We start from the raw sequence: 20,850 nt of genomic DNA, 5'->3' as shown, positions 1-20,850 counted from the left end.
GGATTGAGTACATTATTACTAAAAAAAGTATTTAGAAGCTTCTTAAAAGTGTCGTATTCCTATATTGGAAAATGAAGAAAGTGGAGATTACGGGAATGAAAAAAGGCGTTTTGCTGCTATTGTTACCAGGAAACGAGTAAAGAGAGAGAAGAGTGCATGGTAATATCGCGTTATTGCTTCGCGTTATAAAGAAACGAGATCTTACGGCCGCTATTTTAAAATTGCATCGCGTAAGAAGTGCTTTTCGACGCCTCTCGGCTTTGGTCCAGCATCCTAACCGAAACTAGTCTTTAGCAATTTGAAGGTTCAATAGATATTTGAGAAATCAATAAGAAGTATTTCAAGTGAAACTACCAATTGCATATAAAACAATGCTCATCGAATTCGTATGGTCAAACTAAAATAAATTTTTCAAAAATAATTTCAGGTGGTATTTCACATTAATTCACAGATTCAAACGTAAATACATAATGAATATATCAATTATGTATATTATGGATGGCAAGAGTATCAATTATAGAGAACGTCATGTGCCATCGAATGAAACGCGAGCGCACGTGATTTTCAAACGACACGTGTTTCTGCTTCCAGAGACATAAATCGAATACTGAGTGAAGACGAAAAAAGAAGAGGGTGGTCTTTTTCCCCGATTCGGCGATATTTTCTCGCCGAAGGGCAATTTTGCCATTCGGGAGGAAATACCAGAAGCCTTCCAGTCAGTACGTGTAATCCTCGGCTTCGAAATCCGCCTGACGAATCTCTTTCCCACCAATCCGTCCCAAAATATTCGCAAAATCGAATTCCATAAGCTCGCTGCCTTTCTAGAAATCTACTTTTCATTTTGAATACACAGTAGCCACGTATCAGTTGTAAAATGAAATAAATGTATGATCTAATCGTCTAATGAATTTTCGTTTATAAATAAATTAAATGCAATTGCATTTACAATACAGATTTGAATTATAGAAGTATAATACGAATAAAAGAAATTCCTATCTAAGTCAGATTTATCAAATGTTTCACAAATATTTTGGGTAAAGATCAAAGTTATAAACACTTATGGTTTTAGCTTTTTAAAGTTCACGTGTGCCGGGTTAAATCGAGTCAGCGAAGGTCCAAGTGAAACTAAAGCAATTCGTGTGAATGCAGGAACCGCTTCCGATGCCCAGCGCTCGGCGTGTCTAATGGTTCCGTAATTGGCCCAATTACGTTCCTGTGTAACCCGGTTATTCGTTGAATTTACAGGCCGCCGCCACCTGGCAAGGCAAGTGTTTTCTTTTAAACAGTGCACACGGCCAAATCGATTATTCCCAGGGTGGCCAGTGCTGGAGCTCGATTAATAACTTGTTTCGTTGATTCCACGCATGCCTTTCACGAATCACTGAATCGAGATACGTTTCTTTCGCGTGATTGACATTTAATCAACTAACAAGATTACCTAATTCTATTCGAGATTTCAGTTTCATATCAAGCTCGATTAAAAACAAAATGTTTCCAACGCGGCGCGGTAATGGAAAAGTTGCCTGTACAGAATGGCGGTATTTTATGAGAGAGCCAATTGGCTAAGAAAAGTGCACCGCGATACGTTATCCACGCCTTTCACAGGTGGAGACTACTCACCTGACCTCTTCGATTTACTTCTTTTTCCGTATTCAATACCCACGTATATCCCGATGACGCGACAACCTCCCACTCTAATTCCCAGTAGTTTTTGTTTCATTCGATCACGAGATTGCGATCAGATAGAGACTGAAATAAAAGTCTCCATGGAGAGCGTCATGATTCATCCAATCTGGGACCAAGATTTTTTAATCTGGAACACACACCACGCGAATATAGATTTGAGCACATGTACGCGTCGCGTATAAATATTAAATGGCAGATAAGCAATAACTACTTGGAAATCCTGATAATTGGAACGTAATTGCTAGACAGCAGTTGAATTCGGTTCCATTTTATCATCCTCATTCGTTAAGTCAGAAGCCACGGGGGAGAGTAATGGGAAAATTAATTATCCACGACAGTCGGAGTTAAAACTCGTTCGGTCTCGTTTTGTGTTCTGGCGAATATCAAAGAAAAACTTGTAGGTTCCGGTTTTATTAAAAGTTGGCGAAACAGACGAAAAGCGGGAGGAGCGTAAATCTCGCGTGGCGCGTCAGCCGCAAAACGAGGGAAAGTTCTGTGTGCGTATTTCTTCCACGGTCATATCCGATGACACCGGTCATTTATGGAAAATCGATGCCCGATATCTTCCGGCTCGTGGCGTTCTCCTCCGCCCTTCTGAACTCAATGCCAGATTATTAGTTTCCATTTCGGCGCACGAGTATGTCGAGATCTCATTGCGAGCTGCCCGGATCGTTAACACTGAAATTTATGGCTGCAGAATCCGTTGCGAGCCACCTATGAGCCCGGCACGCACTCGAATATCCTGGCAGAGTCCTGCAACCAATAATCCCTGCACGGATTCTATGCAATAATTGCTCCCCAACTAACATGTCCGAAAAGATACCATCAGCATTTGATATCAGTAGACCGTAGATTTGATGCATTTACAGAAACTGAATGTGCAGAAAATACGGTGTATGGAATAATATAAAAGTATATGAATCGTTTCGATGTACGAATGATGAAAGGATACCGATCAATCCATCACAATCAACATAATGTTTGATCAAAACATATGTATATAGAAAAATTGTCGAAAAGGGTGTCCACCTGACACTCCTTGAGTATAAAATATGGACATCTCTATGGTTTCATCTTGCACAAGAATCTGCAGTTCAGTAATTACTGCTAATAACTGTTGATTTACGGCTGCTATCGAGACAAAAACGATTTTGCCGCTCATCCACGCGGACAAGTCAATTACAAGGATCGTGTTTCCGGTTCGACAAAAGGGATAACGCGTGTCCCTGGTGGCTATCGTTATTTCACATCGGGTTTCGTTACACTCTCTCCTTGCTTTTCTTCTGTTGCAGACGGAACAATTCACAGTTTTGTGGCTGCTGTTCGTGATGATAGTCGTGGGTAATATCGCGGTGCTAATTGGCCTGCTTTGGGGCAAAAGGCGGAAAACGCGCATGGACTTCTTTATCAAACAACTAGCATTCGCCGGTGAGTTAATTGAATTATTTGTTGTAAAACCAACGAATTCGTGAAAAGAATAATTTTCTCGTGAAAGTTGCCGCTCTCAGATCGAGTGCGTCGTAAAATATTTTGCACTGTTACCGAGTATACGTGACTCCTCGTTTACTTGAACGATTCGTCTGTAACGTTGAAAAAGCGCTCGAATATTTTGGATGTTCGTGACGTGTTTACGTCGCGGATAAAAATCGGGTTACGGAGCTATAAAGATTTACACGCTCGCTTTATGCCTCTCGACGTTCGCCAAACGGCGACGAGCGTCGCGACGGTTCAACCGAGTTTTCCATGCAACGAAGTTAACAGCACAAGTTTTTTAATCACGGATACATAAATCGTTCGTAAGTTAACAAAAGACAATGAAACCACCCCCAAGCTATATTGTTGATGTAAATCAAATTTTCTAATTTATTAAAACAAATTTCGTACGAACTGTACGTTCAATAAAGACCAAATCAAAACTGATTTGTTCAAAAGATTTTCTTTTATCTTACATTTATATTAATTACTATAGCACTTCCTATAGAAAATGGAATGGAAAAACTTAAACCAAATTGCAGTACATTGATATCTGTAATAAAGTTTAATCGCCCCGTTATTTCATGAAAATAATGAACGTTGTACATCAGTTCATGGAAAGTGTTCACAGGTGTGGATAGTGGGTGTACACGTTCTTTCTTGCGTGGCAAGTTTTCCGATACACAACAGGTATGTTTCCTCGTTCGATGGCTTTTACGGCAGCAGCAATCGTCTTCGAACGGACAAGTTGCTTTTTACGTTCGTCCTTTTGCGCGGCGTGAAATGTCATCGACGCCTTTTTCCAACCGTGAACACCTTTACCGGAATAAACGCAAAGCAAGCCGAGAAACCGTCTCTTGTATTTAAGCCTTCAGTACAAGCTTTTGATCGAATATAATGGTAAAGAAACGCTAATAATAAATGACGATATAAGTTTAAAAATACTATTGTGCATGCAATAAAACGTGTTGGAAAATTGTCCTTATTTAATATCATACCGTGCATTGATCAATAACTTGTCGAGGATGGTAGTACAATTTTCATTGTCATGAGAAAAGAAAAGCTGCAGGGAGAAAAGCCATAAGAATATAACTCGAAGGCTTATAGCTTCCTATAAATTGGAATGAACTAAGGAAGAAAAGGGAGAATGAACTTTCTCTCTGAATTAAACTGGTTGGAGACCAGTATCAGGAAATGGGTTTGTTTTGAAAGGGGGAAGCTCTAATTCGTCGAGAAGGCGCGATCAAGTCGAACCTCCCTTATATCTCCCTTTAAGCAATTAGACCTTTATGCTCGCTCCGATTTTTTTTCCCCGAACCTAATATTCCAAGTGGACGTTGCAGTAATGGATAGTTCCTTCTCATTCTGCAGAGTGTCCACTCTAAGCTGTCTCGTAAATGAGTTCGTAACTGTTATTATGGGACACGATAGTCCAGATTCCCTAACAAGTAATTTATCTGTTATCTAACACGAGTTTATTTCTTTTTCTTCCAGGAACACTAATATCTCTAAAGCTGAAAAGAAGATATTATTTTAGAATGAGAGAATTAAATCGTTTGTTACTTATATCTACAGAAATAAAGGACGAGTCAATAATTATTTTATAATAACCATGCTGTGTATTTATTTCATCAAAACTGAATTATTGTTACCGCAATTTTATTTACTGGAGGAATGATGTTTCTAATAAAATTTATTCGATGGAAAAACGTAGCTGGAAATATTATACGATTGGTAGAAGCATTTGGGATTTCATCTCGTTTTCTGTGAGACGCTGAGAGAAGTAAGAGACGGGGACCACCACGAAGTTACGACCGCCTCTTTGTCTTTTCCTTTACTTGCTAGAGCTTTCAGCACGCACAATGAACGCGTTCTGAGCCGTGTATTCGTAAAGAAACATAATACCAAAAGGAAAAAATGAAAGGAAGCATCAGGCAGAGAAGAACCATTTACAGTCGCGTATATTTATTCATCTACTGAATTTTTCATCCTATTGCGACTCTAATTCTCATTGAAAAAAGCAGCACGAACACGATATTAAAACTGAAGTGCAAACGAATAATAGTAAAACAAATTTTGTGCAGAACTTCCTTCTTTCATAAAAAACAATTTCATAAAATCGCACATGTATAATAAAGGGTGTTTGAAACATCTAATAATGGATCTAAAGCTAACACGAAATATATAAAACGATATGAGAATCATGTAACATAAAAGTGAACGAGGGTGACAACCGATCGGTCGATTTGTATTTACATGCAAATATGGGAACAGCAATTAAACGAGCGAGTCTCGGGCCAACTTCGAGAGACTGCGGCTCCCGTTTACGAGCGAATAACCAGGGATCTGATCCGTCGTAAAAGAAAAGCGAGCGATCCTGCGTAAAATTCAAATCCGTCTCGAGAATAAATTACCGAAAGTATAAAGGCATAAAGCTTGTATCGAGTTCGGTAGCTGTATAAACAAGATTGTAAATTAATATGGCAAACGCATTTCATGACAAGATATGATATGAGTATAAAATATCAGTGAAGACAGGCATAAAAATGGTAGACGTTATTGCAATTTCAATGATACAGAGAAAATTCAGAATGATAATTGACCATTTGGACAATCAGAAATGACAGAAAAAACTTTACTTATGAAATTAAATCTATAAATCTTCTTAAATCGTGACTCAATTTCTTCTAAATACATAAAATAATCCGTGGGATGCTACCGATCGAGAATTCTGTACACACGAGTTTTATATTAGGAATCGTGAAGTTTGAACGTCTCTTAACATACGAAATCGGTTTGATTCAGAGCCGGCGCAGACCGCGTTATTATGGGGTGATAAATCCGAAATCGAGTTTCAATATCTGGGGAAATATACGAGCGAGAACCCGGTCGTTTCGGCAGGGTGAAATCTCACTTTTCGAGGGTCTTTTTTACGGCTAACCGAATGGCACTTCTAGACTGGCAACACTCGATGCGATATCCTTTAAACCACTTCTTTATGGCATCCTTTCCTCGTCACGAAAAATCACGAAACCATTCGCGAAACATGTGTTTTCACAATTTGTCATTTGCTCGAGGAACGACACTTGTGCTGCGGACTTTAATAGGAAATATAAACACAGATTGATATTCCTGCTATGCGTGTTGATCGACTGAATTATGAATAAAATAGAGATTCCGCTGAATGAAGAACGCATTGAAACGAAGTGCTCGCCACGTGGTTTAATAATATCGTTGATGAATCACGCGAGTTGAATATCTTGTTGCAGATTTATTGGTCGGCCTAATATCCGTGCTGACGGATATAATTTGGAGGACGACGGTAACCTGGCACGCGGGCAACATCGCCTGCAAGTTGATAAGGTTCATGCAAGCCGTCGTTACCTATAGCTCCACATATGTACTCGTCGCCTTGTCGATTGACAGATACGATGCCATCACTAGGCCCATGAATTTCACCGGCAAGTGTAAGTACAGGTTTTTTGCATTCTTATAAGATGCACAGAGGGATGTATTATAAGAAATATTGACTGTAATGACTTTGACAAACACAACGTGTATGAATTGATTACACGAAGGAGATCATTAATTGTGTAACAATAAATTAATGCATTTTCATGAAGCTTTATAATGAGTCCATGACTACTGAATAATTTTAGACAATTTATCAACTGTATGAAATGTACGCAGATTAGAACTGAAAGCTCCTAGCTTTAGTTTGATTACAAGGCAAGCTACATCATCCTGCTACACTAAGACCTTCCGCTGTTTTTTTTTTTTTTTGGTAAGAAAGTTTATTAATTAGTTCAGGTACAGTAACTATAGAATAGAGTGATACAAAAACTTCAAAAAAAAACAATGCACTTAAGTCTAAGGATATACAGACTAAATGTTCCCAGAGTCGGGAAATCTCATAGAATGGCACATTCTCATTGGTAATACGCAAATTAATATTAATTATTCAGCTCCCATAGAACTAACGGTATCTGGCAGCGGCCAAAGCGGTAATCAAAATGAGGAAAAAGTTATTATTAGAAATAAAAAAAACCTCATTAAATGTCTAGCATACCTTCCGCTGTTCCATTAACTCTGTGATATCAAATGAACGACATCGTCATTTCGCGAAACTATAAATTGCATTAGCATCACTTTGTTCCTTGATTCATTATTCGAAAATTGTTACTGAACGTTATTTTTATCTAATATTCAAAACCAGCGACTGATCTAGAGACTGTTGCGAAAACAGCAATCAGTAAACGTACGTAGAATAAATCTGTCAGGAACGACTGCTAAGCATCAAACGGTTTCTTATTTTGTTCAGCCGAACACGATAAAAAACTGATACAAGTCGAAAATTAAAATAGATCACGGCTACACTAACGACCTTCGTTGCAGTCTGTAAGCTATTGTGATAGCGAGTTAAAAAAGTAGATGAAAATCTCTTTTATCTTTTCAAAATATTACATGCATTATTCATATTCCATCTTAATTATGTGTTGTCAATTATCCAACCAGAATATTATATGTCTAATCAGCTTCGATATTTAGATTTCAGATTTTCATATTAAAATACATAAACTATTTTTTAATATTAATTTAGATTTCTTAATTATCCTGATGAGCGATTGTCTTCAATTGTCTAAAATAAATACACGTGGAAACGTCTCACATCCATTTTTAAAACGAGGGAGAGATTGAAAGTTTTGTTTATGGCGACTGGTAGTCGCAGATATCCTTTCCTTTTTCTCTTTCTCTCTTTTCTCCGGCAGCTGCCGCAGAAGTTTCGCGTGCGGGGAAACGAGAAAAGTTGGCCAAGTCACAGTTTCGCGGACCTACATCTGTTCATTTACCCCGTACCATCGGGACGTTCGACTACTTCTCAGAATTGCTTCACCCTTCGAACTCGCTTTCCCTCTATCCCCGTAGCCACGAGAAATCGAGTTTAAACCGGAAATTCAACTTTAATCACAGGGTGGAGAGCCAGGGCTTTGGTGGTCGCTGCCTGGAGCCTATCAGCGTTGTTCAGCGTGCCGATTATTTTCCTTTACGAAGAGAAACCTATACAGGTACTAATTACCCGTAGGCTACAGATTTTTTTGACAAACCATACAATATATTAGAAAATTAAAAGTAAACAAGGATTATCTCTAAGCATTGAAAATTATGATCTCCACTTTGTATGTATTTGGATATTAAACTGATAAATGACACAATTTTTTTATCAGTACATAAAATCTGCAGTTTTATAGGAAATTTCGTTGATCTCGTAAATTGCCAATGTCGTTACTCTTTACAGCCAGTGATAAAAAATGAAATAGAGCTTAACTAATCTTGTAACCCATTCATAGCTAATGTCGCGAGGAAAGAATCTGTTCATTCTTTTTAGTATCGTCTCCGTCCTTCCGTGCCATTTGATTATCAATCGTCCGAGGTATTTAACCCATTTGCATCATTGTACGTATACACACATGAAATATCATTATTCTTCATTGATTTCAGAACGTTAAAAAGTAAATTTTATCAAATATTTTATTAATCCTTACAACAATTCAATGAAACATAATATTCATTTTTTAATGACGTCTGATGCAAATGTGTTAAAGCTAGTTTTGGTAAAATCGGTCGCAGCACCGAGTGTAATCGACAGGGTCGTTTGCCAGGGGAAGACACAGTGCTGGATAGACCTCGGCTCTCCGATGCTGTGGAGGATCTACATGAGCCTGGTCAGCTTCACCCTCTTTATAGCCCCTGCTCTGATAATAGGGAGCTGTTATGCTGTGATCGTAGCTACTATATGGTCGCAGAGTGGAGTGTTACGTCAGGGACCCACCAGGGACACCAGGAGAGCCTCGTCCCGTGGACTTATTCCCCGAGCCAAAGTTAAGACGGTCAAAATGACTCTCGTCATAGTATTCGGTGAGTACACTTTAATAGCTCCTACAGATCCGAACATTTTGTTTAGAACCGTTTTAACTACGCTCGTAAATCCGTCTCCGTCTGCTTTAAATGGGAAAATTTGTGTTCCATGAAGGACGATAATGCAAATTCTTAACTCAACTTGGGTCACGGGTATTAATATGTTGATTATTATTAATAACGAAACGATTTTTATATTTCACAAAGAAAATATATTCAATCATTGTATCAATCATTATATGAAACACTGTATCGAAAATTTTAAACATTACAACAATAATTATATGAATTATTGTGCGAAGATGAAGAAGCACATGAATGGTTGAAGTTAGAAACGAGAAAAAGTTGAAAACGATTGAAGCCGCGTTTATCGACGCCAGTAAAACGTAATAACGTCCTTCGATCTCCCTGTACGATTATATTTGCACCGTGTAAAAACGCTACGGGAGGGCGGAGATAAGCGAAAACGGTTCTCGACCTCTCGCGAAGTTCGCTCACGAATCACCGCGCAGAGATACGAGGAAGAAGACTTGTATACCCCAGAAAAGACCTTTCCTTCAAGAAGAATTCAATTTTCTTTCCTCTCTCAAGCGTTACAGCTTTATGAGACCGCAAACAAATTAATCTGGGGTTTCGTGTACAGTCAGTATCACTGGGTTCGACACTCATGCAAAATTTGTAGATAATTAAACGTAATGGAATCACATTTGATTCTGGTTGATAAAAGATTGGATTAGATTTTCCTATTGATGGGATATCTAAGTGTTTAAGAATTCTTCTACCTTGAAAATCCTATCAAGTATCTTTCTATCAAATATAAGAAATATCTTGATATTAATTTTACCAAATAGAATAAAAGTAAGAACGGGCTTTGCGTCAGTAGGAAGTGGGGTCAGAGGTTCCGATATGAGAAAATAACGTCGTAGATCGAAATTGTTTATGTCAAAGGTAAGAAGAACGACGAGGACGATCGGGCTCGTATCTGTCAAGCGGTGTGCAGCAGTTTCGAATCCTTGGCTCACTCAAAGAGCCATCGTCTTCTCTTTATTCCTCCGGGGAACGGGTTTACGTGCGCCGCCAGGAATCGCTTGGTCTAATTATGTCGAGACAAAACCTTCCTCCTTTTTTAGCTGACTGGGACCGTTCCGATCAAAGGAGATCACCCCGTTTCTATGCTTCCCTCCGGTGCACTGAGATACCTATAAAATGGCATAACTTGCTATATGTTCTCTTAATTATAAAAAAAAGTTGTACAAAATCTAATGTGTGCTTTCATTGAAAAATCGAAAGCGTAGTAGAAGTTTTTCAGTTGCGTTGCCAGTGTAACATACGCAGATTTTTATCTCGTGCGCAACCCTTCTTCTCTTTCACGCGATGCCTCTTTCTACTTTTGATATTTTCGGGAAAACGTAAGATCAACATCAGAATCTACGTACTCCTTGCAGGATAAGTTTGACTGTTCGATTCCGACGACTACACGATTATCGTAGGAATACTTTATCTCTTCTATAATGACGCAATGTTTCCACATCCATTCACTCAAGTCTTAAGTGATTCGACCCATTGACCGATATTCACTGTTTCCAAATAACAATAACAGCATTCATCGACTACGACAGGCAAGATGCAACGTAACAACGCATTCGCTCATCGAAAGCTCTTACATATTCCAACCAGCCATTTGCGATTCGAATGACTCGACTTCTTGCAAACAAACAATCGTTAAGAAACTTGTCTGAGAATCAGTTCTGAACCGAAAGTAAAATTGTTTCTTGAAGAGTAAAGAAATATTTAGGTGCGATACGATTATTTATTTATCCTCTACTAAAACCTATGTATAGCGTTCTATAAAAAAATATATTCTGTTTCTATGACATCTATTCTTGAATCTCGTCATTGTTACACCTACTGTGTTAATTGTTTCAGTATTCATTTTGTGCTGGAGCCCGTACATAGTGTTCGATCTTCTGCAAGTCTATGGCTACATTCCAGAGACGCAGACCAACATCGCCGTGGCCACTTTCATCCAGAGTTTGACACCTCTAAACTCGGCCGCGAATCCAATTATATATTGTCTGTTTAGTACATCGTTTTGTAAAACCGTACGGTGAGCATTTTTTCAGCAAATCGTTCATTACGTAATTGACACAGTCTAATTAATTTACAATGACTCGGATAGGAACACGCAGGCGATTTCATGGGTTTCCAGTTGGTGCGCGACGAATCCTCACCACTGTTTCGGCACTGGTGGTCCGAACAGCAATACGAGGACGACGGTGACTACTTCGTTGACGGCGCAGTCCTCGAGACGAAGCGGTCACATCGGTATGCTACACTCCACTACCAGGAAACAAGTGATGGTATCTTTGGTGTAAAGACTACGAAATCTGATAAATCTAAAATTCTTCTGCCTAATGGCTCTTCCCGAGCTCCTAATGAGACCACAAGTATTAAGAGCTTTCGAAATTATGTCTGATCTATTACATTCCCCTTTCAATATGTATAGAGTCACGTACGCTCTTTTTCAGTCTTGCATTTTATTACATCATATTCCTTGTATTTTCAAAATAATCATGTCGTAAGTAAATTATTGTCTTCATTATTTATGTATTAACGGTAAAAGGCTTGAGAAGGTGGATTATGTTGATTTCTTCCTATACAATGTATTAAGGAATCGGGGATCGTGATGGAAAGCATAATTTAGGAGGCCGCATTAAGTTGTTAATAAAATAAGTTTTTTATGCTCGCATTTACGTGTGTTATCAGTATTTGAGGCGACGTCGTGGGCCGCGAATGTATTTTTCATCCTCCAGTCAAATTGAAAAGAGAGAGAATACATTAGTTGAAACAGGAATTATATGAATAATTCGTAACAGTACGTCGCAGTTGGTTAAACAAATTCCGCCCTAACGAAGCCGTTGAAAACTGTCTAAGAAGGATGAAAGAAACATTGAAGATCGGCAATCGATCAGCCTACGTGGAAAATGATACGCTCAAAGTATACATGTACATATATACATAGCGAATGAACGGTAGTTTTGTATACATACGTACACACGTACTTACGTATGTCGCAGACACGCGTGTAATCATAAATGTGTAATATATTCATGTATTCCATCCATGCGCGACCGGGTAATTTTGTTAGAACCGATAAAATGTACGACTTGTATAACGAAATTAAATTATCTTTGTACCTAGCACAGATTAATCGAAACATCCCCTTAATAACGAACCTTTAACGAAATTCTGTTAACGATTTTAATTTGCAACAATAAATATAAAAGAGAAAATCTGTTCTCGCTTTCAACCCTTTCTACTATCGCGATTCAAGTGTACAGTAAATCTCGTTTGTAACTTTCACGTTATTCGTGATGCTTTTGAAATCATTTGACAATTGTAAGCGAATTTCTGAATTATTAGCAGACTGCAGATTTGATCGAAAATGTACGCAATATGCGAGAACACAGCGTCAAAAGTATAATACACATCATTATTTTTGAAGAGTAAAATAAATATAGTTTCAGTTCGCATAAAAGTCCGCAGTCTCATTAATTTTTATTGTGTCCAATTGAAACAGGGAAGTCCAAAGTGATATACACATATTTTCACTGGTGTAAAACGATTTGTACATACTATCGAATAAATTTCGTCCACGACAAACGCGTATTTTATTACACATTCCTTTGTACCTAACTTCCAAAGCCACCAAACGCGTTTCTTAATAATTAATTTGAAGCACTTTCGAAATTCACTTAGGGAATACGTTACTGTTGCCAATAAATCATTGTCGACTGATTTTCCATACGAAAGAACGAACAATTTAAAAATTCACTCAACTTTTATACGAATCAGTTCTCGCAGTTGGTGCGAGATTACCTCTCAACTCTGATTATACGAACCACTTAATTACTACATACTATCGCATGATTACTGGACACATTCCCCCTTCCACAGTCGACGCGCCTAACTCGTGGGTTAATTCATGATATGAGCTTTCTGACTGTCCCTGTCTTTCCTGTTTCCGAGCTCGTAAAGAATTTACGAGATGTGCCACGCACGCGTGCAAATCACGCGGAAGGTACCGAATAAAATTTCTTCCATTTCCTTTTACGGCCTAGGTTGTACCAGTTGTAAAACCACTGGCGCCGCGATAAGTCAGAGACATCATCGTTCCACTTTTCTTCATTTACAGTGGCAAGAATATAAATCAGGAAAAAAGTTAATAAACTACGTGACATGGTTTTCTGTATGAAACAATACATATGTATAAAAGAGAAAAAGATAAAATTTTTTCCGATTTATACCCTTACCAATTTACTTGCTCTAGGATGTCCCCTTAGAGGAACTTCTTCTCGAATCGAGATGAAAAGAAACTTTTCCTGCATCTTCAGGATCGGTTCGTAGCTTATCGTAAACCAATTAAAACGCCAGGATTTCGCTTTGTAACAAATCGCTCCCTTTGAAGAATTTTCACGCGTTTCCGTTTCACCTCGCCGAGTACTTCCGTCGACGTGATATACTCCGCGTTTCACTCTCAAATAGTAAACTTAATTAAGCTTTTGATGTAACAGACACACGGACAGAAGCTTTGAAACTATTTTAACGAAGAAGCAAGAACCGAAACGGAGAACACCTTTATCCAATTGCGAAATTAAAAGAGATTTTCTGAACATGGAGAAAACAGTTTGAAATTTTCGCAATTTCATAAGCAGATTAAAAAACGAGACAATATAGATTCGGTACAAAGAACCAAATGAATGAATCAGCAAAAAAGCAAAGAATGACGAAGGATTTCCTGGAGATGGGAGAACAATCTGGAATTTGTAGAATTTCATGACACTTTTTTCAGAGCGTGAAGTAAAACACTTATCTCCATGTTTAACAAAACGTGCTCGATGGCACGAGGCGGTCAGAGAAAATTTCAGGGTAATGAGATCGCGTCTGTCACTCGCCAACTTTTGCATTCCGCTTTAAAATCGTTGCTCGCACGATATTATGTGAAGGATCACCGGGCGGAGAAGATTTCTTGTGACCCAGGTCACGCGGTAGATCTGCTCGATCAATTTCACGTGAAATTGATCGTGCAGACATAGGAACAGTTGGGCGACGGTGTCTCGAGTATCCGTCGGGATGTCCTGCGTCCACTATCAGCAGTCAAACCCGCCGAAGGAGAGAAGTTACTATGATACTCCGTACAATCGTTACGCGGTTCCCACCTACTCCCCGCGGATCAGAACTGCCGAGCCATTCAGAAGCGGTAAAGAGTTCAAGCGAATAATTTATTTAGCCATTTATCGACTGATATACTTCCTGATGAAATAGTCATCAAATTTTTTTATAAACGTTCAGACCGAACAACATTCTCATACCTTTCACATCTTTTTCTAACAAGCGAGAAACATTTGGAAATATCCTGAGAATTTGAATGGAGTTTACGTACTTACGTACTTAAACTGAGTTTAAAAATTAATTTCGATGAACTTTGAACAGGGTATTGCGCGGGATGGAGACCACTGGAATTTCAAGGCAACGCGGAAACTCTCACAACAGGTAAAATTGAAATCCTCAAAGCAGAAACTTTGTTATTCTCCCACTTTTGAGGTTCAAATCTTGAAATTTTGGTATACTTTAAGAAAATTCAAACGATAAGAGAAATATCCTAATTTCTACTCATTGGTTTATCTTTTTATTTAACAATATTAATTATACAAACTCAATGAGGTAGTGAGTAGAAATTGAAATATTTAATATACTCTAGACGATTGTTCACTATGTCGAAAGCTAAAGCTAAGGCTTTATATTTTTGCTGGTGTCTATGGAAAAAGGGATAGAAGTTGAAATGTCAGCTTGACGTCGAGTAATGGTTTTATACCCAGCCTGCCATCGACTGCTTTCTACCCTACTTTCTCCAGACATTTTTCGCACGAGCTGTCTTCAACACGAGTGATATTAATTCTCTCACCGAGGGTGAATACGTTTAGATATTTTCAACGCTGGTCAATTCAACAGTGTAAAAATTGTATGGTATTTAGAACAGTTTAAAAATATGCATAATTTGAAAAACGGATAAAAAACTGGCCGTATGATTTAAAGAAAAAGTAGAATATTAAATAATTTTATTTAAATATATTACTTTAGTTTTAAAGCAAGTATTCAATATTCATGGGCAGGTAGCAGGGTATGAGCAAGGCGTAGTAAAACTCGTTAGAAGTTAGCTTGATGCATGATCATAAGTGATTAACTGTTTAAAAATTTTTATGAAACGAATGCTTCGCAAGTGAAGAAAGTCGAATTTTAATTAAAATTCTTGTTGACCCAGCGAGGGGCGACTCACCGTACGGGGACACTCGAATGCAGACCGAAAGGATGACACCGACGTATACTAACTGTAAGGCCGAGACGGTGAAACACGGAGACGGTGGTGTCCCCCTCGAGAAGATCCAAACCAAGATGAAGTTCCTCGAAGACAGTAATATCGTGATGCAGACGCGCAATCAGAATCTCATAACCGAGAATAAAGCCCTCGCGGCTCAGTGAGTATCAATGATCCTCATCATTGCACAAATACGCAGATCGTACTAAATCGAGAAGTTCTACTACAAATATAAGAAAAACAAGTTTTGATGTGAATAATTAATTAATAACTCGTTGTCGATTGGCTTTGAATAATATCCAAGATTGAAGGAAGATCGGAATGAGATAAACAGGCTGGAGAAGAGAATAGCGTTACTGCAGGAGGAAGTTGCTTCCTCGAGATTAAAAATCGAAGATCTAGTGAAGGAAGCAGAACAATCCCGAGTATGTAATCAAATATCTAGTCTATTCGCTCTATGAAATTAGTTGTGGAATTTCAGAAGCGGGATGTTTCGATCATGGAAGCGAACGGAACGTCGACCACGAACGTTGTACCGAGAGCTGACCGCGGGGTGCAGATCTGGGCAGTATGTGCAGCTTGTGAGAGGAAGTTGGAGAGCTGTGAGAAGCAACCACCCACTGTCACCATCACTAAGTAAAACTATAAATTCTCGTTGTGTATAAAAAATCCGATAAACGTTCCGAAAGAAATATTATCGTAAATCGTTGGATGAATCATATACTCGTGGTTATACAATAAAAGAATAGAAACAATGTTCAAGTAGTCATTGCCATTGAAGCGATAAAAAATATCAAAGGATTTCCATTCTCATTAGATCAGAATTGGAGGTGTTGGAGAAAGATATGCAGACGCTTCGAGACACGATAATAGCTCGGGAGGAAGCATGGGACAAGGCGATGGAACGCGAGCAAAATTACAGGCAACAGTTGACTCGACTGACCACGGAAACTATCACTGCTCGTCACCTTTCCGAAACGCGTTACGAAGAACTGAAAGCCATAACAAACACGTTAACGGTGATACTTTTTAATTAAGTATTTAATAAGCGCTTACAATGAATCATTATTTAGTATTCACCGTCGGCGATTATTTTTATGTCGAATTTTTTTCAGGATAAAGAATTTCCAAGATTGAAGGAAGATCGGAATGAGATAAACAGGCTGGAGAAGAGAATAGCGTTACTGCAGGAGGAAGTTGCTTCCTCGAGATTAAAAATCGAAGATCTAGTGAAGGAAGCAGAACAATCCCGAGTATGTAATCAAATATCTAGTCTATTCGCTCTATGAAATTAGTTGTGGAATTTCAGAAGCGGGATGTTTCGATCATGGAAGCGAACGGAACGTCGACCACGAACGTTGTACCGAGAGCTGACCGCGGGGTGCAGATCTGGGCAGTATGTGCAGCTTGTGAGAGGAAGTTGGAGAGCTGTGAGAAGCAACCACCCACTGTCACCATCACTAAGTAAAACTATAAATTCTCGTTGTGTATAAAAAATCCGATAAACGTTCCGAAAGAAATATTATCGTAAATCGTTGGATGAATCATATACTCGTGGTTATACAATAAAAGAATAGAAACAATGTTCAAGTAGTCATTGCCATTGAAGCGATAAAAAATATCAAAGGATTTCCATTCTCATTAGATCAGAATTGGAGGTGTTGGAGAAAGATATGCAGACGCTTCGAGACACGATAATAGCTCGGGAGGAAGCATGGGACAAGGCGATGGAACGCGAGCAAAATTACAGGCAACAGTTGACTCGACTGACCACGGAAACTATCACTGCTCGTCACCTTTCCGAAACGCGTTACGAAGAACTGAAAGCCATAACAAACACGTTAACGGTGATACTTTTTAATTAAGTATTTAATAAGCGCTTACAATGAATCATTATTTAGTATTCACCGTCGGCGATTATTTTTATGTCGAATTTTTTTCAGGATAAAGAATCGGAGTTAAGATCGCTTCAGAAGGAAAATGTGAATTTGAGCAAGCTGATTGCGAAGCTATATAACAATTGCCAAAGGTGATCAAAATACAATTTCAATTTATTATTTTTTAAGAGAATTTGACACGTGTAATAAACGCAGAATCGGAGAATGAATCAACGAACATGGTTAGAAGCAATATTAAAGGGGAACGAGGAAATCGTTGGATCCGCTTAACGTAAAGTTCTCACTTTTTCCCCGCTATCGCTTAAAGCGGGCTACACTCTCCGCATTTTAGTCGTTTCATTAGCGGAACGCCCGCCGTAATGTACCGCCGAGAATGTCGCTTCAAATTTCGCCTAACGAGATGAGAGCTTCCTCCCACGCTTTAGGATTCACCTTTCTGCTCTTATATTTCTCGCTGAACTGTACAGATCCGGGCGTTAAACGCACCGGAAATTCCGTTTCAATATTATCCTTCGATCGAATCAACCGAAAATTCGCTAAACGATGCTTTAAAGTAATGTTCTCTGGGAAAAATAGTTCTCTCATAATTTCTTCTTAAAAATCCAAATTATTTAAGACCTGCTTTTTACTGAAGTACTTCTCCAAATACCTTCTCTCCATGTGAGAGATAAATTTCAAGATATTCTAGATAAAGTATTACGCCTATATTAATGGAATGAATATACAACAATTCTGTGAAAAGAGAATTAGCTAGACGAGGGGAAAACTGAGTGCTCAACATTTTGTATGCCGGTTGCCACTTACGTATTAAATTTTTCAATATGATTTCTGTTGAAAATAAAGAAGAATATCAATTACTTTAATCATAGAGGACAAGAGGGATGTCAAAGAAATAGTTTGACGATTGATATGAACGAGAAAGATCAGAGATTCATCGAAGATGTTGTTCGACGAATATCCAGCGGGAAGTGCAAGCAGAAACCAAAATCGAGAAGTGGTTGCTCGGAAAAGACAGCGCATCCGGGCATTTACCAACACAGCCCGCGCGAGAAAAGTGCGAAAACTATAAAGGAACAACCAGCGTGTGCAAAAGACCCAAAACGCTAAATCTGTAAATGAATTTGTATGAAATATATTGTATTACATCGTGCACGTTCCATTCCAAATAAAAATATCTATTTGAAAATATATTATCTGTATTGTATTATTACATTTAAAAATAGTCCAGTTTATCTGTCTGAAAGTATATGTTTTGGAAACGGTACCAAGAGAAGTTCATTACTTAAACATTTTTGTGCTTTAAATAGTACGTCGATCTATCAANAGACCGCTTCTTTGGGCGTCCGTTTGCGCATGCTTACTGCATCACTGCATGGGCATTGACGGCATGCATGCACGTGTTTGGTGCGTTTAGTATAATCAACAGTTGTTATCCGTCACGATTTATTCCTTATGTAAATTGAGAAGATTATACAGTTTTAGGAGTTTCGGCTAGTGAATAATTATCAAGATTAACTGTAAGTAAATTGAAGTAATACTATATAAAAATAATCATTGTTTGTAGGCTATGTTATTGAGTATTAAAAGTTGTCCAAACAATATTTTCTATAATCAGTAACAAAATAAATTAAATTTTTGTTTCTGTTTCAATTAAACTTCTTTTCAAATCCTTTTCAGAAAGAATTCTTGCACAATGCCTAAACGACACTTTCCTGCAGTTGACACACATAAAAGTAAAATAGAAACCGACGTTAATGTAAACGGTGTGAATAAAAGAAGTAAAACTGATAAATTTATCAGTAAAGAAAAGGGAGGAAAATATGAGAAGACTTTGACGAGGGATATCAAGAAAAACCGTATTATTAAAAGCGCAAAAGAAGACCTGAAGAATGGCTCTATGGAAAAACCTAACTGGCTTGAATTCAAGAAAAAGAAGAAAGAACTGAAAGAGAAATATAAAGCAAAACGTCTCAGCAGTATTTACGATCTATCGCTTCAAGTAAAACAGATCGGTGAAAAGTTACGTAGATCTGACACTACAAAACTAGACCGTAAACAATTAACTACGAAGGCACATGATTTATTGAAGAATAATTATAACAGAGTTATTCTAACACATGATTTATCGCGGATCGTTCAATGGATGTTTAAATATTCGGAAGCAGATATTAGACAGGCGATATTTAATGAGTTGAAGCCCTGTCTGTCATCTATGATAGAGTCGAAGTATGCAAAGAATTGTATTAAAACTATGTTGAAATATGGTTCACAAGAAATGAAACGAGAGATTATTTCTGCCTGCTATGGCAATGTAGTCAAACTAGTGAGCCATTCGGTGTCTGCACCATTGTTGGAGATCATGTATTCCACGCATGCAACGGAAAAAGACAAGAGATTTCTGAAGCAGGAATTTTATGGCGATATGTATAAACAAGCTAAGGATAACACTATTAGGACTTTATCTGACGTGTATAAAACAGCCAAAGACATGAAAACAGCAACGTTATCTGCAGTGAAAGGAAATTTGATGAGGATATTGAATAAGAAGCTTTTGAATTGTACTCTTGTACATTGTATCCTCCTGGAATTTTTAGAAAATTGTACTACCGAGGATAGAACAGAAATAATAGCTATGCTAAAGAGTTCAATAGTAGAATTGTCTCAGACGAAATTTGGTTCGAAAGTTGCTGCAATTTGTATATGGCATGGTACTAGCAAAGATCGGAAAATCATCATGAAATCTCTGAAGGACAATGTAAAAGATATTTCAATGTCTGAGCATGGATATTTAATATTATTAGCATTGTTTGATTCGGTAGATGATACTGTTCTAGTCAGGAAAATCATTCTCTCAGAAATATTGAATAACTTGACTGATATAATATTAAACGATAATGGGAAACGCGTAATTCTATATTTAATAGCTCGAAGAAATTCTCATTATTTTGCTCCCGATATTGTGAAATACTTGGAGCAAGGAGACAATAATGCAGCGAGTAAAAAGTCAGCTGATATAAGAGAGAAAGAACTTCGCGAATCAGTTTCTGAACAACTTCTTGAAGCTATAACTACAAACACCTCCGTATGGATGTCCAATAGTTCGATCGCAATGGTAACATTAGCAATACTAAAAATAGGCAATGGAGTAAAATTGAACGAAGCTTTCAATGCTGTCGCTAAGTTCATCACTGATCCGAAGTTAAAGATTAAAGAAGGAGATAATGAAAATAAATTAGTCGAACATGCAGGACTACACATGATGTTGAAAAAACTTATACAGAACGATAAAGAGCTGCAAGAAAAAGGTGAGAGCACGTTTGGAGAAGCATTACTTAATTATTTAAAACCAAACGTTATAGAGGAATGGATAGAATGTAATAGAGGATGTTTCTTATTAATTGTATTACTAGAAAATGAAACAACATCTACTGTAGAATCTATCATTTCTAAATTAAAACAAATAAAAAACATCCTTAAATCAAAAACAAATCCAGGTGCTAA

General features: G+C 37.9%; 3 protein-coding genes across 9 annotated transcripts in view; all 3 read left to right on the top strand.

The window, feature by feature from the left end:
- The window catches only part of CCAP-R (Crustacean cardioactive peptide receptor), a 33,454-nt gene extending 20,716 nt beyond the window's left edge, over positions 1–12,738 (top strand). For all 7 annotated transcript variants that reach the window (XM_026818793.1, XM_018035163.2, XM_018035162.2 and 4 more), the window contains 6 exons: positions 2,979–3,114; positions 6,429–6,626; positions 8,131–8,225; positions 8,820–9,075; positions 11,002–11,182; positions 11,255–12,738. In XM_026818793.1, the coding sequence (XP_026674594.1) occupies positions 2,979–3,114; positions 6,429–6,626; positions 8,131–8,225; positions 8,820–9,075; positions 11,002–11,182; positions 11,255–11,450 (1,062 nt within the window). In that variant the 3' untranslated portion in view covers positions 11,451–12,738. The remainder of the gene's footprint in view (positions 1–2,978; positions 3,115–6,428; positions 6,627–8,130; positions 8,226–8,819; positions 9,076–11,001; positions 11,183–11,254) is intronic.
- Positions 12,739–14,208: 1,470 nt separating this feature from the next.
- Positions 14,209–18,456, top strand: LOC113465120 (uncharacterized). The gene is made up of 8 exons (XM_026818805.1): positions 14,209–14,335; positions 14,569–14,628; positions 15,398–15,611; positions 15,756–15,876; positions 15,933–16,087; positions 16,269–16,470; positions 17,395–17,480; positions 18,219–18,456. The coding sequence occupies exons 1-8, from the start codon at positions 14,209–14,211 to the stop codon at positions 18,454–18,456; spliced, it is 1,203 nt and encodes a 400-aa protein (XP_026674606.1).
- Positions 18,457–18,681: 225 nt separating this feature from the next.
- peng (Pumilio and CPL domain-containing protein penguin) lies at positions 18,682–20,848 on the top strand (the record flags this gene model as incomplete). The annotated part of the gene is made up of 2 exons (XM_018035160.2): positions 18,682–18,866; positions 19,027–20,848. A coding segment is annotated over exon 2 (1,806 nt), but the record flags the coding sequence as incomplete, so codon positions are not given.
- Positions 20,849–20,850: the final 2 nt, after the last annotated feature.

This window comes from Ceratina calcarata, unplaced genomic scaffold (assembly GCF_001652005.2).
Source record: "Ceratina calcarata isolate Rehan_Ccalc_2016 unplaced genomic scaffold, ASM165200v1 scaffold88.2, whole genome shotgun sequence".
In the NCBI taxonomy this organism is placed as follows: domain Eukaryota; kingdom Metazoa; phylum Arthropoda; class Insecta; order Hymenoptera; family Apidae; genus Ceratina; species Ceratina calcarata.
This window is presented reverse-complemented; position numbering and strand designations above follow the sequence as displayed.